Here is a 24,797-nt window from a genome sequence, read left to right as displayed (position 1 = left end):
TATAAGCCACAGTTAGAGGTGTTCAGAAAGAAAATAAACACAGGAGAGCACATGTGGGCTTCTCAGAGTCACGCTTCATCAGTTTTACAACAGTCATCTAGAAAATTCTGGGCTTTGAAGCTATTATCTTCAGAAGTATGCTAAGAAACCCAAATGAGATCACAGGGTGGTTCCTGTGGGGCACTGATAGGATTATAAACTGTCAAGGGTAAGAGACAGGAAGTCATTACTGTAGCAAAGCTAAAGTATTGACATTCCTAGAAAATGTCTGGGTGAAGGAGTGAGGTCCCACAAGGCCACATACTCCAGGGCTTAAGCCTGCTGCACTGCTGTCTTCATAACACAGTCAAGTTGGAAAGGAGTGTCAACTCTACACCAGCCTATGTCTTCTCAGCAAATGTCAATTGTGTTCTTTCCTTTCTGTCCTGCCTTGTAATTTAGTACAGTATGTTACCGCATTCAATAACATAGGCAGCCATAATTTTACAGAAAGCCTTTGTACCTAAACATATAAGAGGTACAGTAGAAATTCTGAGCAGTAGACATTTCTCAGACTGTCTGTGTGATGGGACCAGTCTCACACACCTGGCTATTTTTATCAGGTCAGAGTCATTTAGAGAAAGGCTTGTAGGTTGCCTAGGCAAGTTGCAGAATTTGACATTTCTACAAAATCGCATGATTGCGAATTCCCCTTTTGGTTTTCTTAGAACCTAGTAAGATTTAAACCTACAAATTTTATGCACTCATAAATAAAACAGATGCACTAGATATGAGGGTTGAGAGGCTTAAGATATTTCAGTGTATTTTATACTTAAGTCTCAGTAACTGGTCTGAGGTGCGGGCTGTCAGACCTGATATTCTCCGTACTCTTGAACTAAGAACAATCTCACACATCGGTGTCTACATGTAATTGTCTAACTGAAACTGTCAATTCAATCCTTCCCCATTGAGGTTGGTCCCATCTCAGAAAGCTCCCTTCTGTGAAGGTGACAGCACCATCCTGTCTGGGAAGCCTTGGTCTAAGCTTCCTTTCCCAGCCCTGTCCTCAGTTGAGGCAGGGGTTTCTTCTGTGCTCTTGGCAACTGATGGCCCTGTAAGAACCAGAGCCCTCAAAAATTTTCTTTTTTTTGGCAGCTTTTTTTTTTTTTCCTTTTCCCATCTCATCTTCCAGAGGATTCTATCTGTGGCTATCCAATTTGTCTGGGATGAGATGTTTTGAATTTTTAAAAAAAGGTTTAATTTCTTCATTGTATATATATATATGAGTACATGGTAGCTATCTTCAGACATACCAGAAGAGGGTATCGGATCCCATTACTGGTGGTTGTAAGTCACCATGTGGTTGCTAGGAATTGAACTCAGGACCTCTGGAAGAGGGGTCAGTGCTCTTAACTGCTGAGCCATTTCTATAGCCGGTTTTGAATTCTTAGCTGTATATGCTCAAAACCCCAAACAGACCCGTTGATAGCAAAGTTCTTTGCCAGGATAGTCAAGGCTACACAGAGAAATCCTGTCTTGGGAAAAGATTCTCAATGAACTGTAGAATCACGGAAAAACTGGCCCAAGGATGACCCCACATAAACATCAGGCTTTCTCTCAAGAAACTGCTTGATGCTGTATCCATAACTGTAGTCATTCTAAGTGTGGGGTGCAGGTGCTATTCCCCACGAGCACAGGCTGAATTCAATTAGCCACACTTCTTGCGCACTACTCAAACACAGATTTCTTCACAGTCCTACTGACAGTTCATGAGGCAAGGGTCCTGTGAGTGGCATCTCATGTCTACAGGTCATTCCATGATGTCCCTGTATCGTAGGCACCAAATTATGTCTGTGTTATCTTCCACAGGGCAAAAAAACCACAGAGACCTCTGTCTTAATTTCTTTATTATGTGTGGACCTTTAAGAAACATAGACCATCATATATACCACTATTCAGTAAAAATCTATTCTAGATTTTAGGGAGCACAGACTACAAGCTATCTTGTTTCTAGTCTCTAAGACCACTAAAGGGGTTATCAACAAGGTGGGGTTGGCTCTGAACTATAGGACCTCGAGGCTTGAGGTCTTCATCACTGTGAAGTATGCTCAAGGGGATGAACGTCATTCCTGTTTTCCTTTGGATGGGCCAATCACTTTGAAGTCTGTAGTCCATTATACGAATATGCCATTCCTTAAGTACTGTTGTCTATCATGTCTTTGGAAAACCAATCTGGTAAAAAAGTATTTCTTTTCCCCTGTACAATAAGGACGAATTTCCCAGAACACATCCCATATCAGCTATACTGAGAAGCACTACAGATGTGCATGCACAGCTCTTATCTAACCAGGACTCCACAGTTGTAACTACTCCCCTTCACCCCACCCCCACCCCCACCAGAGACATCTCTTCACCATCTCATCTGGGTCTCAGTGGCTTCAGGCTACACCCTACTCTGCAAGAGAACTCCTGGTGTCTGACATCAGAAATAAAAAGGGCAAGCGAACAGACATCCTTTTGTTCTCACAGGATAGGGGACTCAGAGAGCTGGGGATGGGCTGAGAGGGTTTAAAGCTATGGCTTTGATGAGCACCCAAGTGAGCTGAAGGAAGGCATTTGTAAGAGTAGATTCTGCAGCATCCAAGGTAGTTCTCAAAAAGAGATGGGTGTCTTCTTGATTAATCTCAGTTCTGAGGTTTCAGAAGTTGAGAGCTAAGAAAGGTGAGCGGCTGACATTAGGCTATGATGAACCCCCTTTGAATGAAGGCTCAAAGACCTTCATGGTATCAATGGAAAAGGAAGTAATTAATACACAGACCACATAACACCATTAAAACCAAAAAAAAAAAAAAATTTTTTTTTTCATTTAAAAAAGTTTTAGGTCACATAAAACAAGGCAACATTTACTCCTTCTTCTCGTCTTCTGGCACTGGGTCTGTGGGCGGCTCCTCCACTGTGGCGCTGTTGCTCTCAGAGCCGGTGTTACTGTCACTGGTCCCTTCCACCTCCGTGCTGTCGCCCCCCTCCTGCCCACTCTCCTTGTCCTCAGGAGTAGACGTGCCTTCTTCACCATTCTGCTGGCTCTCCGCTGTGTCTTCAAGGTGGGCCTGCTCTGTAACCACACATTTACCACCATCAGTTCCAAGGAAAACATTCACTCTAATTATTCAGATGGCATAGATGATCTGTCCGATATAATAGCCACACATAGAGAAGCACCTGAAATGAACCAGTTATGACTCAGGAATATTTACGAATATTTGAGACAACTCAGGGTACAAAAATCTACATTTTTATCTATAGTATTATGAAATTTAAATATATACCAAACACTTTCTTTTTTGGGGGGTGGGGGGGTTGAGACAGGGTTTCTCTGTATATCCCTGGCTGTCCTGGAGCTCACTCTGTAGACCAGGCTGGCCTCCAACTCAGAAATCCACCTGCCTCTGCCTCCCAAGTGCTGGGATTACAGGTGTGCGCCACCACGCCCGGCTCATACCAAACACTTTCATGGTGAGAACTGAGCTTTGAAATTAGGAAGTATATTAAAGGACTGGAGAGATGGCCCAGTGGTTAAGAAGTTAGGACCTGGGTTCAGTTTCCTGCACCCACATGGCAGCTCACAACTGTCTGTAACTCCTGTTCCAGGGGATCCAGACCGACACCCTCACACAGACATACATGTAGTCAAATCACTAATGTACATAAAATAAAAGTAATTAGAAAAAGAAGTATATAAAATACACACTAGATTTCAAAGAGTTGCTACGACAAAAGAATGTAAGATAGTTATAGTCTTGTGTGTGTTCGCATGTCAGAGGAGAACCACAAGTGTTCTGTTCCTCAACACCTGTCCATTTTTTTGAGACAGGATCACTTACTGACCTGGAAGTGACCAGGCAGGCTAAGCTGGCAGACCACTGAGCCCAGGGATCTGCCCATCTCTATCTCCCCAGAACTGGATCATGAGCATGTACTACCATGCCTGCTTTTTACATATGAGCTCAGGTCCCTTCTACTAAACTTTCTATCTAGCTTAGAATGTTAATAATTTAAAAAATATTGATAACATTGACATATTTTTTTGAGACTGGTTTAAATGTAACATTAAAAGGAAGCCAGAAGCCAGAGGCAGTGGCACCAGAAGCTCCAGCTACTCAGAGGCTGGGGCTAAGATTGACCCCAGGAGTCTGAGGCCAGCCTAGACAACACTGCACTGCAATATCCTGCCCAAAATACACAAAATGAAGGCACAGAAAGAAGCCGGGCCACTTCCTTAGGAAGCTCAACACAAGGGTCTGACATCTCCATTTTTTCCTTCAGTTCCCCCTCTTCCTTTTCCGTAAGCGAGAAGACAGACATCTGGGTAAACATCCAGATGCTGTCAGAGTGAGTGAGACAGACCTCATTTGGGACAAAACAGACGCAAGACTGAGACTATGGTCAGGCTACAAGATGAGTGAAGGGCTACACTCTGATTTGCAAGCATCTGCTGTAGCCACAAAAATGTGCTTCAGCCCCAAATTTATGGTAAACAAAACAAAAAACCAAAACCAGGTTCACAAAACCAGAACTAGGCCTAGACAATGAAGATTAAACCAGACTGTCTGAAAAGATAACCTGCCGAGTTAACTATTGTACCAATGCCTGGCAGATATACTGACATTTCATTAAACAGTGCCACGAGTGACTGCTTAAGTATGGAGAGCATAGTGCGCCCATGTCCCTTCACCAGCAATTGCTAGTGTCCCCTCAACTCCCTTTGGCTTTCTCCTGCTTATCCACTAGGCGCGGTCAACAGGGAAGGTGATCTCGAAAACACCAAGAATAACCAAATTCATCAGTATTTGATGTAAGTTTTACCTTTTCTTAAAAACAAACAAAATAAAAAACAAACAAATCTCCAAACCATGAGGAATGCCTTTATTCAGGAAAACCAAACCATTGTTCTGGGGTGAGATTGGTCGTCTACCAAAACGTAAGGCTTAAGTTTGGAGACAGGGGTTCTCTGTGTAGCCCTGGCTGTCCTAAAACTCACTCTGTAGACCAGGCTGGCCTCGAACTCAGACATCCACCTGCCTCTGCCTCTTAAGTGCTGGGACTAAAGGTGTGCGCCACCACTGCCTGGCCACTTTAGGCTTTGTTAGCTAGGAAGTCTGTCTCAAGTCCCAAACTACACACACACAAGTATAGATATGTACTATGCATACATGTACACATGCACATATACACGTATATTCATACACATTCATGTACACATACACTGTTGTCACCTCAAAGCTGCCACATACTGTGTGGCAACAAAGGAGTGTGGCCATCTTCTAGTCAAACTTTACTTACAGAATTATGGAGGTAAGACTTGGCTTACTGCTTTTACTTTGCCCAATGCCATCTTAGAACAAAGACAACCAATCTTAGGGCCAATGATACATCTTATGTAAATAGTAGAGGTAAAGGTTAGATATTCATCCTATGTCAAATCCAGGAGTAGAATGCACTCAGGCAGTAGTTGTTCAAATGAGGAGATGAGACAGAAAGCTCACTACGGTCAGTGTCGGCAACGGGGAAAGAGACGACGGGTCCTCCAAGTCTGTCTCCAGAGCCACACCCACTCACCCGGCACTACAAGAGCTAAGACAGCAAGACCGACACCAGCCAGGTTGCACTGTGGAGCCAGCGACAGTAGCAGGGAGTCTACTATGGAGAAGAGTGGGACGAGAGTCCCAGGGAATGGCTCAAGGATGCAGGCTGCTGAGAAGCATCCAGGAGGGACAGCCAGAAGCCGGCTCTCGGGGCCCTCACACCTCCTGGGTGTTGAGGAGGCAGTTGGTTACCTGTCTCCATCGGGATGTTCTCCTCATCCTTCTTCTCCTCGGCTTTGTTCGACACTTGCTCTTCCTCGGGGGCGATGCTGCTCTGACTGCGCTCAGCCTGTTCTGCTGCCTCCTTCTCCCTCTCCTCCTGCCTTTTGCGGGCCTGTTCCTCCGCCTGTGCGATCTCAGCTGCAATCTTCTCCATGTCTACTTCCACCTTCAGACCACATAACTAGTTGTGAAGAACACATCAGTGAGCTCTCAGCAATGCTTTCTTCTTAGAACCTTGGAATCAAATAAGTTGTTTCCTGGCTTATGTAATGACATTTAGATGAGGAAGGAAGAAAAGCAATGTTTTGTCCTGAAATTACAGGACAAGAAAAGCTCATGTAGTAGCTCCCAGACACGTGGGCCAGGGACTGCTGGGTGCCCCCAGGACTCACCAGCCTTAGGACTCCCCACTCACATCTCAGCCACCAAACTCATCATTTACTTATTTAGTCAGTTATTTTTTTTGGCTTGTTTTGCTTTCTTGAGATAGAGTGTCTCTGTGTAGTCTTGGAACTCACTATGTAGACCAGGCTGGCCCTGAAAATTGAATCCTGCCTCCTCTACTTGGGATTAGAGATGTGTGCCACCATGACCAGCTGAGATTTATTTGATGCAAAATGCAACTGAACTACATCTAATGAAGACATCTATAAATTACAATAAAGTGAAAATAATTTACAACTACTAAGATTTTACACAACGCACTGGAGGGTTCTATCACCTACAGGCCTAGTCTTTATATGTGTACAACATGACACTGCTAGTTTATTGTAAAGATAGAGTTTGTGCTGTGATGTTAGTATTGTCTCAAAGTGAGATTTTATCATATTGATAAACATACTTTAAGAAACATTAGTTTAATAGAAACATTACTTTAAGAAAACTAGCAACTGGCATATGATAAAGGTAGTCGGCAAATGGAATGGATACCCTTTTAAGTTCATTGTTAAAGGAGTCTGTGCTTTCCAGGAATTTCCTCTTCTTTTCCTGGTGTCGTTCCTCTATCTGAAGAAGCTCAGCTTCTAGTTTCCGCTGTAAAGTGTCAGACCAGATATGTAGAGTTATAAGTTTTCTCTAAGGCAGATGTAACGTGCAGAAAGCATGTCATTTTAAAAATAGTTAGTACTTTCAAGTATAATTTTACATTTTTAATTGTAAATGTGTGTGTGGGTATGTACACCAGTGTAGATGCCTATGGAGGCCAGAAGGGCACTGAATGCCCTGGAGCTGGAATTACAGAGATTGTTGTGAATCACCTTACATGGGTGCTTGGGAACTGAACCCAGGTCCTCTGGAAGAGCAGAACATGCTCTTAACCACCGAGCCATCTCTCCAGCCCACGTATCTTTGCATTAAAAAGATTAAATCTAGCTATGATTTTAAAAATGTAACATAGAGGAATGGCTGTGATTAATAAGATGTTAATGAATAAATTTTGGGGGAAAACATTTATAGTAATGCAGCAAAGGCTGATGGGGGGCCCCTAAACTCTTCAATTTGCATCCATCTCTTAACAGATGTATTTGCCACCACAATGCTCTATTACAATTTTCAATGACAAACTTATTAAGCTTCCTGAATGGTCCCTCCTTTCAGCCTCTTTCTCAAACCACGCACAGGTTGCTTCACAGGTCTACTTATGACTGTAGCAGAGTCACCCTACCTGGGATGTGTGACATAGATTCCTTCTATTATAATGAATGGTTTCTGAACTTACCTGATGAACCATCAAAGACTGGACCTGTCGCTTGAGGACCTGCATCCTAGCTGTTGTGACAACCGACCGCACATCAGGTACCACACTCTCACTGAGGATCTCACTGATGAGGCGGTGGTTTCTCTGGAAACGTGCAGTGGCTGTATGCTTCATTGAAAAGCCATCATCATAATCTGGAATGAAGGCAATGTCCTAGAAGTTAGGTGACTACTTATCACGTCAATGCTAACAAGCAGTCACTTGGTAAGTGTGGTTCTCAGTGCCCTAGCAAGTGGACTTGCCCAACATCAGGGGCATCTGGGCAGGCTACAGTAAAAAGCACGCAGAGACAGAAGACACAAGTCACCCAAGTGCTGTTCTCAGAAAGCTACTAAAGCAGTGGTTCTCGACCCCTTTGAGGAATTAAACAACCCTTTCACAGGGGGTGCAGGTTGCATACTGGGTATCTGGCATATTAGATATTTACATTATGATTCATAACAGCAGCAAAATTAGTTATAAAGTAGGTGCAAAAGTAATGCTATGGCTGGAGGTCACCACACCATGAGGAACTGTATTAAAGGCTTGCAGCATTTGGGAAGTTGAGAAGCTGTGTATTAAGGGATGATGTGTCTGATATTTGGTTAAAACATAAACAACATCTGTTCACATTTCTTTTAGTCCTGGGATTCATGAAATACCTGCATGTGACAGCAGAACTTAAATTCCTGCCAAATGTTCCATTCTCCTGGTAATTATCAAAGGCACTTGATATATGCTACACTGTAACTGGGAGGTATCTTGGTTGTTAAGATTTATGAAAATATCCATTTATAAAATTAACACCAACTTCTCTAGAAATTTTTAGTGTTTTCCAGGTAATTTTTGTTTTATCACATTAAAAAAATGGTAAAGACCCAAACTAATTTTAAAGAAGAAATACAACTTGGTTTAAAGACTGGGAGATAAAGTGTCTGCCGGGCAAGCATGAGGATCTAAATTTGGATCCTAGCCAGCATCCAAGTCAAAGATGGGTGTGGCAGATTCTGGAGGCTCAGTGCTCATTCTAAAATAGCAAGTGCTAGGTTCATTGAGAGAGACTCCATCTTAAAATAGTACAGAGAAGCAATTTAGGAACTATCTGGATGTCACCTCTACCTTCCACATGTACCTGGACATGGAAGTATATTTCATACACTAGACCAATCTTATCACAAAAAGAGAGGAGGAAGACACCTAACACCAACACCGCCCCCACCCCTACCCCACACACTCACAGATACTTGGTTCTAAACTTATTTTTAATTTTGCCAGTTTATACACATACATGGCTGTTATTAATGTTAATTAGATGTCAAGGTGCCATCTAAACTTAGGTATGTGTAGTACACATTTGGCTTATGTTTTTTATGTGTGAGTTTTTTTGGTGTGATGCATGCATGTGGTATACACGTATACACACATGTGGAGGCCAGAAGAGGATAACAAGTGTCTTCTCTAGCTCTTTTTGCTGTATCCCTTTAAGACAATACCTCTCACTGCACTGGAAGCTTACTATTTTGGCTAGGATAGCTGCCCATGGAGGTGCTAGAATCTGTCTGCTTCAGCTCCCAGTACTGGTGTTATGTGTCAAGCCAAACATGGGTCCTGGAGATCTGAATTGAATGAAGTCCCCATGTTCACACAGCAAGAGCTTTGAAGCTCCAGGATGTGTGATCTTTTTGAGACAAAATTTTACTATGTAGCCCAGACTAACTTTGAACTCAAAGCAGCCTTCCTTCCTGCCTTAGTTTCTCAAGAGTCATTTAAAAAGCCCTCACTGTGTGGATCAAGGTCGGTCTTGTGCTGGGATGACTAGTGTGTACCACCACACCCAGCATGGATATTTATTTCTAGTAACCCCAGAGTATTTCTTTTATCTTGCTGTCACCTCCATATGCATGGTAGCAACCTGAATTAGTATTTGCTTGATAGTTTTCTTTACACTAACTCATTAAATAAAGCACGTTTTCCTTCCAATATAAATGAAAACAAAGTTTGTCTCTGAACCACCTAATCCCCCTTTTAAAAATGATTTGTTTTATGTATAAGTGTTCTATCTGCATGTACACCTGCATGCCAGAAGAGGGCATCAGATCTCATTATAGATGGCTGCAAACCACCATGTGGTTTCTGAGAAGTGAATTCAGGAACTCTGAAAGAGCAGATGGTGTTCTTAACTGCACAGCCATCTCTCTAGTCCCGACCTAATCCTTTTAGCATTTCAGGGACCATGCTTTAGGAAAGAAATCCTGCTACAGAGGCTGCATGCTGCTGAAGAATCATTTAAAAAGCCCCGACTATCTCGTGTGAATCAAAGTCGCTCTTGTGGACCTTCTGACAGTCTTCTAAGAAGCCAGTGGATGCTGCCTTCACATACGAGGCTTCTGTCTCTTGGTTTTCTGTATATTTCCATCTCTCAAGTCCTCCTAGACCTGTGGTGTATGACCACATGTATAAGTCGAACAACCCCTTCACAGGAGCTATATATCAGATATCCTTTCGATTTAGAAAGCACTGGAATGCTTTAAGTGGGGCTTAATGAACTATCCTAGCAGGACTATGGAAGACTTTGTTGCTGAGATTGATTTGAACTATGCAGAACTGGCCCAAAAGGGTTCAGTGGAGAAGAATTTCAGTATGTGGCCTACAGACTGTTGTTGTGGTATTTTGGTGAAGAATGTGGCTGCTTTTTGCCCTTGCCTGAAGAGTCTACCTGAGTCTAAGATAAAGAGACTTAACTGCACTGACAAAGGAAGTCTCAAAAAAGCCCAGTAGAGACTTTGTTCTCTGGTTAAGGTGGTGTCTTCTGTTTTCATGAAGAGGGTTTTGAACAATGATAGCAAGCTTAGAAAGAAAAAATATAAAATGTATGGTTCAGGTATTAAAGGGACACAAGGAATTGAAATGGTGCTGAATCCTATGTTCTAGAAGGTAAGAGATTAAGGAATTGGGGGTAAGATCTTATCCAGCTAAATTTAGATTCAAGCATGTAGGCACATTACCTTTAATTCCAGAACACAAAGCCAAACAGATCTCTGAGTTCAAGGCTAGCCTGGGACAAAGCAGGTTCTAGGTAAAGAAAAGCTTAAATCCAGGCATGGTGGTACACGCCTTTAATGCCAACACTACAGGAAGACAGGCATGCAGATCTCTAAATTCAAGGTCAATCTACAAAGTAAGTCAGGAAGCAGCACTCCCCTAAGGCTTCTGCATCCACTCCTGCCTCCAGGTTCCTACCAGGTGTGAGTTCCTGTCCTGACTTCCTTTGGTGATGAACAGCAATGTGGAAGTGTAAGCTGAATAAACCCTTTCCTCTCCAACTTGCTTCTTGGTCATGATGTTTTGTGCAGGAATAGAAACCCTGACTAAGACAGAGTGTGTCAGCAAAAATTTATCCCAAAATTTGGAAGCTGAGACTGGAGAATCAGGTAAATCTGGGCAACACAGTGAGACCCTGTCTTGAAAAATCAAATCCTTTATTCTGAGTATAAACACTTTGAAAAGTAATAAATACAGCTTTTTTCTTTAATAATTTTCCACCCTGTAAGGAGTATTTTTTATTATTAAAAAGACTTAAAATTATGCTCTTCCATGTAAAAGACTGGAGCTGAGACTTGGTTTCTAACTCAGAGAGCGCACACGCATGCACACGTGAGCACACACGCGCGCGCGCGCGCACACACACACACCCACACACACACACCCACAGCCCTGTTCCCCCTCACCATCTGGGTCCTCGGCAGGCTGAATGCTCATGTAAGGTTCTCCTTTCTCCATGCGAGACTGTCTCTGTCGACTTTCTTCCTCTAATGCAGCTTCCGCACGACTTTTTGCATTAATATATGCAAGGTAGGCAGGGGAATTATGGTAGGCCTTCATAGATTCATTGTACTCTATCTGAAATTCAAAGGGGGCTGGTTTTATAACGTACACTCTACTCCACAGGCCACCATGGGCACCTGCATGGCTCATCTAAAGGTGAGAGGGCAAAGGTAAACGGTGTGGGACAGCCACTTCTCTCTGAACAGAGAATGTGCCACTCAGGTGAGTGCAACTTGGTGGACAAACCTCAGTGCAGCTCAGTCGTCTGCTCACACTTTGTTTCTTTTATAAATAATAAGCCAAGGCAGTCCTCCTACCTTTTCAGCTTCGTATTCGTTTAAATATTCTTGCTTCTCTTCATCAGTGAGATCTCGCCACATGCCACCAATAATCTTGCCAATCTCCCACAACTTTAGGTCAGGGTTGGAAGCCTTTACTTGGTCCCAGACCTTAAAAAGCCAAAAGGTGAAAATTCAGTATTAATGCCTAAGTATATAGTCATTTAAAAATATTCTAATATGGAAACATTTAAATACGAACAAAGCAAAGATGACAGTATCAAACTCCTATGTAGCAATCAGCCCGCTTCCAAACTGCTAACAGTTGGCTTACCTCATTTCCTCTTTACCCCACAGGGTCTCACTCACCACTGCCATTTCCTCATAACTACTTCAAACTAAGGACATCACTAATCACTGTTCACACTCATAGGAAATTAACTGAACCATTTACTCTATGTCTCTAACTAAGTGAATTTAGAGGTAGTTAATTTGTATCATACTATCAAACACATATATAATAATTATGATCAATATTTTTGCTATACTTATTAATTCATTTTGAACTCTTGGAATTGAACCTAAGGGCTCTTATACGTAGGCTAGGCAAGTGTTTTACCACTGAACTACCTCCCAGACATTATTTTTTGGTTTTTCGAGATGGGGTTTCTCTGTGTAGCCCTGGCTGTCTTGGAACTCACTCTGTAGACCAGCCTGGCATTCAACTCAGAAATCCACCTGCCTCTGCCTCCCAAGTGCTGGGATTAAAGGCGTGCACTACCAAAAGGTATCAATCTATATAGTCTTATACTCTCCTACTTAACATTCTTCTCATGTCATTTAATATTCTCAAAACGATAACATTTTCATGACTGTAGACTAATCTGTTTAAAAAGATTTTAGTAGTTAATTTAACCATGCTCCTGAGCTTTGAAACTCTGAAATGAGAATGAACTAAGGAAGACATCAAGCCAGCCTGAAACTGCATGTAAGGCCAGTAGGCGAGCTCTCCGGCACCCACCTTTCTGCTGTACCTCATGTAGGGCATCAGCGGCTTATCTGGTGGCTTTGGAGGCTTTGGAATCGTAATGCCAGAGGACGCCTGTAAAAGAGTGAAATACATTCATTATTCAACTGCAAGGAGCTCACTACTACCTGAAAAGAAAGTCCCTTAAAACTTCTAATGCGCCTTTCTTCTACTCGTCCATGGATACAAGATTCTTATATTTCCTCCAAAGAAAACAGATATCACTGTAAATTCAGAAATGTTTATATCAGAAGAAAATGGCTTTAAACACAGGTACTTAATGTTTTACTTAGTTTACTGCCACTGTTTTGGCAAGCTGCCTGCAAGAATAAAATATTATATAATGATCCATACACTGAAAATAGAAGTTATATGCCAAACATTTCACATTTAGGACATTACCTGTATCCTTTTATTTTGCTTAGTACCATTACAACAAATATAGTCAACACTGGTTTATCTGTAGACTCTGAGCTCTTACACTTACCATATACACACTGTCTACAGGGTATCTTGTTATCATGTCAGGAATGCACCCTCATACAAACAATAGAAAGACTATCTCCCAGGTTGAAAAAAAAATCGCCAATAAGAAACAGGAGCTAACAAAAAAATCTAGCAAATAAAAAAAAAAAGGAAAAAAAATTTCCTTTAGAAATAAGAGATTTATGTCTGTTACATTTTTAGTCTCATAATTTTCTGTTTTCTATTTATGCAGCCTTGGGACATATTTTCTTACGGAGGATCAAGTTGTGTGAACTCAGATCGCACTTTTCTGGTCTTCAATCCTACAGCCACAGAAATAAAGAACTGTCTTAAGCACTGAGCACTGAGTCTCTGGGCCTTGCTACATTACTTTTGAGGCCAGTCCTCAATGTTGCTTTTGTGGAAAAGCAACAAGGTCAAGGAAAGGCGGGCTCCATGGAAAAAGAAAAATACAAGAAAAGGGAGTAAAATTTTTTTCAGAAATGTAGTGAGGAAGTTGGTGAGAGAACGTACAAAAGGAAGCACCATGAGTTAAGTGCTAGCTCCTGCCTATGAGGAACCACAGACCAGGAGACACCAGCTGACTTCTAGCTGGTTCTCAACTTTCCTATCTCCTCCTTATCAGTGCGTTGATGGAGGAGCCAAAAGACGCTTATCCCACTGGGCTGACATCACTGGGAGTCCCGATCCTGACCCTCTGCAAGAATGGGAAAGAGGACTGTTTTACTCTAATTAGCAAATCCTTGCTGCTCTGACTCACAGATCTGGTCTTAGCCAGCAGTGGGCAATGGAATGGAATGAGACCTGAAGGCAGAAACTGTCGGTGGTTAGAGCAGCCACCCAGGGAAGCAGGTACGACGATCTGCAGGAGTCAGAGTCATCGGTAACCTTAAACATGGAAAGCCCGTTTCTCAACACAGAAAATGATTAGAAAACATTTTCAATCCAGACCACATACAAACTTTTGGAACACAAAGTGGGTTCCAAAAAAAAAAAAAAAAAATTGTGCCAATATTTGAAGGTGCCAAAATATTGTTAACAGTTAAAAATTTTAACAAGTGTACTTTTTTTTCTTTAAGATCTCATACAATGTTTAATCAAAGATGTTACAGGTCAGCACAAGACCAGGTGGACAAACATACATGTAAGTCTATTAATTCCACCATGTTCCAGGCACAGGTCATTGTTGATTTGAGTTTAACATGTACTCTTTAAGCTTTAAGTATAAATTAAAATATTTAAAAAACAAAGTTTAGTAATAGTTGCTCATATGTTCTAAAGAATATTTTAGAACATTAATAGATTTGCTAATTCACCCCCTTTCCCAAAGAAATGTACCCAAATAATACTGAATTCATATTATTACACTATCAGTTTACAAATAAAAAACAAAACAAAACAACACAAAACAATGCTCTCCCATTCCCTAAGGGTAAATTCTAGTTGGTTTGAGGATCTTTTATCACCACACATGACCCATTTGCTCTGACATCTAACTGCCTCAAACATTTCTCTGCTCTCACTGAGCACCTTGTTTAATCCTTTCTTGTTAAGACTCGACTGTAAACAGCTGCTGCTGTGTGCGCTGTGCTCCTGAGTTTGAAAAACTATAATTGGCTCTTTCACTAAGTAGCCCAGGACCGAGCTTTTGGAGAGTTCAACTTTGCTTTGTGGATAAGGATCTTTCCTTCCTTCCTTCCTCCCTTCCTTCTGGGCGGGTGAGGACTCCGGCCCACCGGCACACTGCTTCTCCATCTATCCAGATTCTGTCCTCCCATTTCTATGAACTGGAGGTGGGGAAGCAAATACTTAGCTTGTTAAAACTGTTCTTATCTAAGAGTTAGGTCCTGGGCAATCTGTGGATAAAGCCCACAATCTTGTGATTGATTCATCTTGGATAGCACAAAAGAGCTTTATTTTGTTGTTTCTCAATTCTTAGCTGTTTCTCTGGTAAGGTCTTAGTTATGAATTTTCTTCTGGAGAGAGGATTTCTACCAGCAAGAAGTATGCTGCTTTTAACATTTTGTCTTAATCTGTTTACAAACCTGTGAGAGAACATGGCATCACCTGAACAGAGGGCTCAGGCATGGACCACACTCGAAGCTGTCCTACATCCTCCAAAGGTCTCAACCTACCCAAGTGCTTTATTTTCTGAAAACTATCCACATGGAACAAAGCTCTTGCTTAAGGTTGCACAGAATTATTCCACCAAATCACTGTGGCTATTTATAGATGGAAACTGACTCAGGAGGAGCACTCCCCACAAGGTAGTACACCATTGGGGTCATTCTCTACAAACACTTTTTATAAACAAGTATGTCCCAAACAATTAGGATAAAAGAGAATGCACACCCTTGGGCCTCTAGCAGTTTGAGCAGATGTCAGTCTGGTGATAATAGGACAAAAGGACAAGAATACAAAGAATGGAAACACCAAACTTCTCAACCTAACTGCCCCCTCCATATTGAAGCTAGAGCTCACTCTTGAAATTTTCTGAGTTCTTCTGTTCCCCAGGAAGGAAAGGGTTGAAAACAGATGACCAACCTAGGCCCAGACAAGGAGTGTCTTTCTTCTTTTTTCTAGTTTCCACTGTATGTTCTAACTTTGTGTCTGTAACACAGAAGTCTCATAGCTGCATACAGATTAAGAGCTGGCTGTTTATACAAACCCCAGACTAAGTTACTCTAGGATCCCATGGCTACTCCTGCTCCACTAACATGGCCCCCGTGAGCTTTAACCATAGAGAGCTATTTAGAATCATCTTCTTACTCACCACCCATAAGCACACTTCTGCATTAACACAAATGACCCGAGACTAACTGTGATACCCATGTGCACTATCTTTATCATCTGATAACTGTGCCTCTCACTCCACCTGGGAAACAGTCCATTTAGACCAGGGTAAACACATACTGCTGCACAGAGACTGTGTGCATTGCACACTGCACACATAAAAACATTTTGTCAGAACCGGTTTCCAATACTGTGAAATACGTATGGCACATAGAACTTGATATGCTTATGAAGTACAAATTATGCAGAAACAATGAAAAATTAGACAAACAAAACCTATCCAGCTAAGCAATATGCTTACCAGGACAGACACACAGTTTGAGAGGGACGAGTTTTCAGCTCTAGCTTCACTACAGGGTGAGAGGGCTTTTTTAAGAATACAGAAAATGAAAACCAGATACTAAAAGCTTACAGCCATCTGTGTTGTATATATTCTTACCAATACCACATTCTAATGGAGGTATTTGACTTTTGGATTTATTACCTTAATTTCCCTTGAGTTCAAGGTAATTTAAAAATAAAAGCTTTGAAGTATATTATCCAATTTTGATTATCTTGGTTGAATCACTGAAATGAAATTCCCCAAATTTTAAGTATCACCTGTCTACAACGGATTGGGAAGTTATACTTATCTAACACCTGGAATTAATTAATTCTATTCAAGTTTTAATTACAAAATTCCTTGAGGTGACAATAAAATCTTTTTCTGTATTAAACTGGGAAGAAATGAGTCTCAGATATGTCACTTACTAAATCCAAAAGACAAACAACTAAGAGTAGAAGGTTGACAGGCAGGTCTGCCAAAAGCTTTCTAGTCCAAAGCCAGGCCTTCAAAGTCCTAGCATTCCTTAAGAAACTATGTCCTTGAGAATAACGCCAATTACCTTCAACAATGAAAGATACTCTTCATGTCATAAAGTATTTTAACCAAAAGAATTCTACAATTTTTACATATATAGTATAAGCATTAAGGGTCCAAGGTTTTATCCCTACTGATCACCAAGTAGAATGGGATTTCTTTTCTTCCAGGTACATATCCAGACTGCACTCTTTTTTTCAGTGTAAGACTGTACAAAATAGTTGAAAAGTCAGGTTAAATTTTTAAATGGCTGTGCTTCTGATTCAAAAGGACCTAGCTCTGGAGGCATTTCTGGTCAAGTCCAGTTGTTTGCCGGAGGCTGTAATAGTTGATTCTCCTACCGTGACCCGGCTGTTGGTGCCCGGGTTCCCTCCCAGCCTGTAGTTGTTGTAGGCGAGATGACTGTATGGATTGTATCCCACAAACCCTGGTGTGCTGGGCATTTGCTGATGGAAACAAATGAGACAAAAACACGAATGAGAAATGAGCTCAAACGAGGGAAACACAGAAATGAAAAATGATCTGCATATGGCATGCAAAAGCAACCTGAATTTAAACAAGCAATGATGTGTTGTAACTGGCTTTTTTTGTTACTGTTTTTTTTCCCCCACTGAGAAACCAGTCTGCAAGTATGCATGTGCAAGCGTGTATGCATGTTTCTTCTCTTTCCTACGTTTCTTTGGTGGGGGTTAGGGATGCTTGTGAGACTGAGTATGTTGTGGTTTGTTCTGAGGAAAGCATCACACTGCAGGTGCAAACATCTAGAAGTATTTCATGGTCAACAGTATGAGATAATTTAACAATCTGTGATGTTTGAGATAGGAAAGTTTCAAGTATGATAAACTTTAAAGTCTGAAAACACTACATGCAAACAAAACATGATTTATTTGACAGTTATGTGAATGCCACCAGTGCACTCATTTACCAAAAACAAAACAAGAAATGGATCTGCTTTTCCAAGACAGCTTTAAATAACTTTATATGTGACAAATGAAAAGAGACTGAAATCAGGAAGCCAGGAATTGTCACTGGGATAGAACATATGCTGGATTCAATGGATGTCACATGCATGATTTCAAAACAAGGACTTGTAAGAAATGCATAGATTTCATACTGGGGTGCTATCTGCTCTTTAACCAAGTCATTCTTTCATAGACTTTCTCTTCCATTTCTTCTTTGATCCATCTTCCATAGGTAATCATAAACAGTTTATGCATTTAATTTTAATGGGAACTACTTTTTTTAGTTGACAGAGTTGAACTTTCTTTTTCATCTGATTTCCTGAAGTCTCTCAGCCTTTCCAAATACAACTGCTCACTACAGCAACAAAACTCTTGATTTTTGTGAATTACATGTAATCACAAATGGGTTTGTATGTAATTGTGGCCTTGTGGTTAATACAATGACATCCAGTGTTCATAAAAATCAAGGCAAAATGCATAAAAAGAATGTGTTAAAGAGACCAAAAGTGTAGTTGACTTAGTGACACTCAGTCATAACAAGTGATAGCAATGCCATTTTTACATGCAATTAACATAACTCTCCTCAATTCTACAAAAGTACACTTGACACGTCCCAGCTAAACTTAATTGTTACAAAATAAATGCCATTTCCTAAAACATGCCCTTGTATATATCCTTAGTATCCAAAGACATTCAAGCAGGCAGCACATGTGATACTTTTTAGAGGAAAACAAAGTGATAAATCTAGAGCCCATATAGTAGGAAAGACGCAAATTAAGTATATTTAAGTAGCAAAACACGGATGAAATAGGAAAGGCACAAGAGAAGGCTGTGTTCCACGGGGAGTGGTTCATTTGAGCGGTGGCAGTGGAAGGGGTGGGTGGTGATAATGGTGGTAAAAGCAATGACATTTAAAAAAGAGAAAGACTAACTCATTTCATATCCATTCTGCTGGATGTTATAATCCCTAGTTTCTGGATTTTGTGTATAAATGTGAAATTATGATGAGGGTTAAAAAAGGATCCCTTTCTTTGTATGAAAACTCAGAAGGGGATCTTGGTTTTTAAAATATTTCTATTTAAAAAAATAATAGCAAGTTTGTTCACTAGACACTCCTGGAGGTAGTATTTATATAAAAGTGATACCTCCGGACACTGATTAAAGAATAATACAAGCAAACGGGGAATTTTAAAAAATGAAACTAGTATATTGCAATGACACCATTTCTGAAGTTGAGGGGCCTGCTTCTGTTTTTGAGGTGAGACTTAGTCGCTCAGCTCAACCTGCACACAAGCACGAGTGGAATGTGATGGAGATGGGGTAAGAAATGTTCTCTAAGAAAGAAAAACAATGAAGCACACGACTTCACAGTCTGCTGGAAGCCACCTCACACACTGCATATTACATGGGGTGAACTTGAGAATGCATGATATGCTTTTTTTAAAGGAGCATCTAAGGAAAAACAAATTGTTGATAAATGTAACTAAAACATTCACCTACGGGTTAGTAAATCAGACTAGTTACCTAGCAGAGAAAACAAAAAAGACACAGGAACTCATTAGTAACAAAAGTAGACTAGCCTGAAATTAGTTGGTAGAGGGAATGGAAGGAAGAGCTAGCAGATATTAAAGAATTAATTTTGGGCTGGGCATGCTGATAATCCCAGCGTTTGGGAGGCCAAGGTAGAAGGATCACCATTTGGAAGCCAGCCTAGGCTACGTAAAGACCCTGTCTCAAAACAAAACAAAATAAATCAAAATAATCCTGATTCAAATTTCATAGGATATGGTTATGTTAACTTGTCTTTGTTGCTGTTGTTTTAAAATGGTGAGAAAGCCATTTCAGCATTTCAACAAGGGCCTGTACAATTTGCTGTTAAACTGGAATTGTGGGACAATTATTTTACAAGCTGTTCAAGCTGGGCCAGAGCTTGCTGGGTAAAAACAGTTCACAACCATTAGACACCTTTAGACAGATCAGTTGGCAAACCAAACAGAACCAAATTCAGTAGCAAGATCTGACCCATGGGTAATGAAATCCTTACCTGAGCAGCTTTAAAATAAGATTTATGAGCGTAGCTATCCTTAGAACAAAAAACTTTATTGAATATGAAATTTTTATATCCAGACAAGAAAGTTTAATAAGAAATATTTGTGTTGCTAGGGTTCCAGCCTAGGGCCCTGGACATGCTAGGTGAGTGCCTGAGACTGCGCTGCCCCAGCCCTTAAAGTGAAGAAAAATGTAACCGGATGAAGGTTAGGTTTAAAAACAACAAAAAAGAATAAACAATGCCAGAATGGGCATTTATTCAATATTAGCTGAAAGTCCCTTTACTGGGAAAAAATGGCAAGAAAGGAGTGTTTTACTGACTTTCCGTTAGGAAGACAGCACAGAGGTTGGAAGCTCATAGTATGTATTTTTTAATGTTGGGTTTGGCTCAAGGTAGGATGAAAGGAGTTATTTTATTTGGTAGGAAGGAAGTGCTGATTTTTTAGCTGGATTTTCTATCCTGTGGCTGTGATGACTGAGTGACTGTCAGTGGAAGACATCTGGGTTTTTGTATCAAGGCCAGACTTGGCTATTACATTAACAAGAAAATTAAAACTTACTGTTGCAGGAGCTGGGGTGGGAGGTGGGGCATAAGATGGTCTTTCTGTTTGAAAGAAAATAAATAACTTCTTGTAAACAACTGAGATATAATACTATGCAACAAAACTACCAATGGTCCTGCTTGGGAGAAAAAAAAAATGAGAGTATTTTGGAATTCCCATTTGCTAGGGCATTAGTCTCGTATTAACACAGATTGATAAATATAAAAATTGAAACTTACTTGACATTTTGGAAGATTAAGTTCTCAGTTCCTTAAGAATGAATCTGAGACACTAAAATAAAAAAAAAGAAAAAAAAGAAAAAAAAAGAGAATCAAAACTCAGCAAGCATAAGAGAATGTTTTCCTAAAGAATATAGGATAGTTTGGTATTTCTGAGCAAAATTACTTCACTGTCAATTGCTAGTAATCAAGCCTTTTGCATATTTTAACTAGTTCTTACAGTCATTTGATTGATCAGAATTAAATGATGAAAATAAATTACTGGGAAATTTAGAGTTATATTAGAGATGGGCTTTTAGGTTTTTGCTTATGATACTGAGAGCAGCGTCTTGTATGGAAAACATTTTGCTGATGCCATGCAAACGATTACTTAGACTGATAAAAAAAAAATAATGACAATAGAATGTGATGTATCATCAGGGTGACCCCAACAAGGCCTAGCAGGTCCTGACGGACAACCCCTCATCAGAAACTGCCTTATTTAGGGGTCATCTTTTATTGAAACAGAGCAATGTCTCATTCCTGGAGACAGTATGAAAGATAGCTCAGTAGGATAACAAATTTTACATTCTCTTTTGTTGGTAAATAGTTTCATAGGAGCTGGAACAATTTTCTGAGGCAACTTACAGAACACTTGTTCCTTTACATTTCAGATATTATCTCAGGTACTTTCTTGATACATTATCTGGGCAGAATTAATTTTATCATCTCTGTATTCCTACGTGGCTTACGAAGATCAGAGGCATTTTCCCTTACACAACATGTGAACGTGGTTAGGTTTTGTCTTGCAAGAGAGGAGGGATGGTCTAATTTATTACTGTACTACTCAAACGTAGCTCAATTCTTCATTAAATTGGACTAGTATTACCAGCTCAAAACACGGACATATGTGAGCTTGCTCCTTACTCTCAACATAGACCACAAATGGTAATGCATAAAGAGATGAAAATTTATTTTTAGAAAGACGGTGAATACACGTTTTTTTCCCTTCTAGTTTTCATTTTAAGGAAGTGCCTCAAATCATCAGGGTAAGAGTTTCTGATGTGGAAATAGCTAATATTTTTCAACCCATCTCTGTTTTCCTTTCATCAACACCTAGTAGGCCTTGCTGTGGGGAGCCCCGACAGAAACTGTGACAGGGTTCCTGATACCCTACGCTTCACTGATAATACTTACAAATGATTGCTCTCCCGGGGCTAAGCATAAACACTCTAGTAGTGAGTGGATCTAACTATAGTGCCTGGCATAGAACTCAGCATTAGTTCAATTAATTACCTTATGGGTCAGGCTTATAACATCGTCTTGCTCTCTAGACACAACGACCCTATCAGATGCATATGGCTGTCCCCATTTTACAAAGGCAGAATAGTCTCGGGGCGATTAAGTGTCTACGGCCATTGGCCCAGAACGGCCAGAGATGTGTTTAAACCCAACCCACACCGTCTCAGACTTCACTCCACGCCACCCTGGGAGTCTTTAGGTCGCTGCCTGAACCATATTAAAAAATAAAAAATAAAGGGTGGGGGGGTCCACCTTCCTGGTGGGTAAGGATCCCCGCTGGCCTTGCCCAGAGGGCTCCCCGAGGTCCTTTCCCTTGAATTTGTGGCGGGCAGAGGGTGAGCTTTTCTGGAAACTCCCCCGCAGGGGGTTGTGCATTGGTGCTCGGCCAGCGTCGAGTCGAGAGTCCAGCGTAAAGGGACTAGGAGCTGTCCCGGATGGGGCCGCCCCGCCGCCGCTAGGCCTCACAGAGGCCGCACCGGCTCTAGCTCCCGCCTCGCAGCCGAGGCCGAACCCCAGCACCCCGCGGGAACTCGGGGTCCCGCCAAGCCGAAACACCACAGCTCGCCGTCCTCCCCGACCGGGTTGGGCCCACCGGGAAACACTCACCCGCGGGCCGAAAAGGCGCCCGCAGCTCCGGCTTCGCTTCCCTTTGTCCCGCGCTCGCCCCGCCCCTCGCGCCGGAGCTTCCGCGCTCGCACTTTCCACACGCTCCGGGAATTTTTCTGCCGGCTGCGGCCGGCTCTCCTCGGACGAACAACCCTTCCAGTGAGCACGCGACAAGGCTCAGTGCGCCAAAGATTTTTTTCCAGGCTCCTCGGTTTCCTCAGAAGTCTTCCAGCTTGGTTTCTGTCCCAGCCGGGCGCCGATTCGTCACGGCGAGGAGGGCGGAGAAGGCTGGGCCGCGTTGCGGGCCCTGGTTCGCGGCCCGGCAGCAGGAACTGCGCAGACTGCGCGCCGGGGCTTCACTGAGGCGGTGGGCGCCGCCGCGTGAATGGGCGCCGGGGGAAGGCTCGCCGGAGCCTCTCCCGGGTGAAGGCGGGACGCAGCTCCCGCACACCCCGCACCCTAGCGTTTCCCTTCGCTCTGCTCCTCAGTACTCCGCGGATGGACGTATGAATGGAGGATGGAGAATGTAGGCGGGGAGGACCTGGGTCGCTGCGTTCAGGTCCTTGCTGGCGCCCAGCAGGGCTCCCCTGCCAACGCCTAAGCGAAAAGCAACACGGGAGTTTTGTAGTTTTTCCAGATGCTTCTAGAGGTTGAGTGATGGCGACGGGTTTCTGCGCCTAGGGTCCTCAGATGTCAGCTCACTCCTTCCAGCTGGTATACCTGTGACAATTCACATCCCTTCCCAGAAGGGCCAATTCAGCTCAGACTCGCCTGCCTTCAAATAGTCAGCTCAGTGTTTCTTCGTGATGCCCTCCTGGAACTTTCCCAGGCCGGTCCTGTGTCTGATACCCTCTATATGGGATTGGCCCATCTGCAATCTTGGAAAGTCTTGAAAACAAAGTTTCAGGCAACAGAACGGGACAATTTCATAATTACCAATTAGGGCTAGACTTGTTCATTAGGGGTTCAGTAAGTGTTCCTAGAGCCATCTTTCTGGACTATTCCAAGGCTCCTTTTTACAAATTACAAGTACTTTGGCGGACCATAGGAAGTAGCGAATACCTGGCTAATGTGGGTCAAAAATGAGCAGACCTCCTGTGGTTATCCAAGGACAGTGTTAGTATGTAGAGAAACTGGCTGAATGCTGGGGATACCTTCTGGCCCTCATCCTGGAAGTGACAACAGGAAATGAGGTATTTTTAGACGGCTGCAAAGCCAGGGATAAGTGATAATAACCATCCAGTTCTTCCATCGCCCAATATTTTCATACTCAGGTGAAATTAACGAAATGAAAGCGTATTGAAAGGAAAGACTAAAGGAGAGGTTTTTTTTTTTTCTCTTCTTTAGATGAATGCATAGCATAAGGGAATGTATCTGAAAATGGTTTTTAACACAAAAAGCCTGGAGATGAATGTAGGATCCACACAGTTAGAGCAGGGATTCAGTGTCTTCTTCCTCTGTCTGCCTAGTATCTCCAGCCTTGTTACTTCCCTGCCTTAGCAACTGTGGGATTATGGGATGGTAGAAAAGGAGCTAGTGGGTACAGTGCTCTGGGGCACATATGCACACGCATGCGTGCTACAAGGTGCCACCCCCAGCTGGGCAGTTGTCTGAAGCTCAACAGTGTTGACATGCTGTGGTGGGAAAGGGCTGGCACAAAAGTGGCTTAAAAAAAGAGGGAATTGATCCAGTTCTGACTGGACGGCGGCATGGTGTTCCTTCTTGTTCTTTTTACTTCTGTGTGGTGCTGGGGATTGAAGCCAGAACATAGTTCAGCCCGGCCTGAAACTCAAAATCTTTCCTCTGCCTTCCAAGCTCTGGGATTGCAGGTGTGTACTGTCAGCACCTAGTTGGATTTTAAAACTTGATCCTTAATTTATCTTGGAAACCACGTTAAACCCCTCATCTCCTGTGACCAGAGTTTTCCTTCTTCCTGAAGTGAGCTAGCTTTGTTTGGCTTAACCATGCACAGACATAAATGAAATATGAGAACTCAAATACAAGGAAGCCTTAGAGTTCATGTTTAAATTTTTTTTTTATTTTGGTGGTATTATTTACTTTGGTAAATTCATATTCGGATTTTAAAACGCCTCAAAGCAAACAAAACTCATTTACAAATTCAAGTTCTGCATGTTACACACATAGCAGCCACACTGTGGAACTTCTTTAGAGAGCTGTTAATTCACAATACCCAGTCCTAACACTGCGGTAGATTGCACTAAATGTATCACTTTATCATAATGATTGTTGCATAATGCAGTAATAACCAGTA

General features: G+C 41.9%; 1 protein-coding gene and 1 long non-coding RNA gene across 5 annotated transcripts in view; one reads left to right on the top strand and one right to left on the bottom strand.

Annotated features, from left to right (window-relative positions):
- LOC127693392 (uncharacterized) overlaps positions 1 to 14,422 on the top strand; it is a 49,393-nt gene extending 34,971 nt beyond the window's left edge. For 2 of the 3 annotated variants that reach the window (XR_007979692.1, XR_007979691.1), the window contains exons 6-7: positions 11,527 to 11,625; positions 13,427 to 14,422. This is a non-coding gene — a long non-coding RNA (uncharacterized LOC127693392). Of the gene's footprint in view, positions 1 to 7,462; positions 7,568 to 11,526; positions 11,626 to 13,426 lie in introns of those variants that run through there. The other variant, XR_007979693.1, reaches the window with a different exon arrangement.
- On the bottom strand, positions 1,870 to 22,617 carry Smarce1 (SWI/SNF related, matrix associated, actin dependent regulator of chromatin, subfamily e, member 1). 2 transcript variants are annotated; one of them, XM_052194226.1, is made up of 11 exons: positions 22,526 to 22,617; positions 20,639 to 20,690; positions 20,418 to 20,461; positions 17,188 to 17,292; positions 12,703 to 12,783; positions 11,721 to 11,852; positions 11,307 to 11,478; positions 7,561 to 7,733; positions 6,774 to 6,875; positions 5,814 to 6,024; positions 1,870 to 3,091 (listed from the first exon to the last, which is right to left on the bottom strand). In XM_052194226.1, exons 2-11 carry the CDS (start codon positions 20,643 to 20,645, stop codon positions 2,883 to 2,885), a joined length of 1,236 nt encoding a protein of 411 aa, XP_052050186.1. In that variant the 5' UTR covers positions 20,646 to 20,690; positions 22,526 to 22,617; the 3' UTR covers positions 1,870 to 2,882. The 2 variants fall into 2 exon arrangements, with proteins under 2 accessions (XP_052050186.1, XP_052050187.1); XM_052194227.1 differs by lacking the exon at positions 1,870 to 3,091 and adding an exon at positions 3,098 to 3,198.
- Positions 22,618 to 24,797: the final 2,180 nt, after the last annotated feature.

Source organism: Apodemus sylvaticus, chromosome 10 (genome assembly GCF_947179515.1).
Source record: "Apodemus sylvaticus chromosome 10, mApoSyl1.1, whole genome shotgun sequence".
Classification (NCBI taxonomy): domain Eukaryota; kingdom Metazoa; phylum Chordata; class Mammalia; order Rodentia; family Muridae; genus Apodemus; species Apodemus sylvaticus.
Note: the sequence above shows the minus strand (reverse complement) of the source record. Positions and strands in the feature narration are given on the sequence as shown.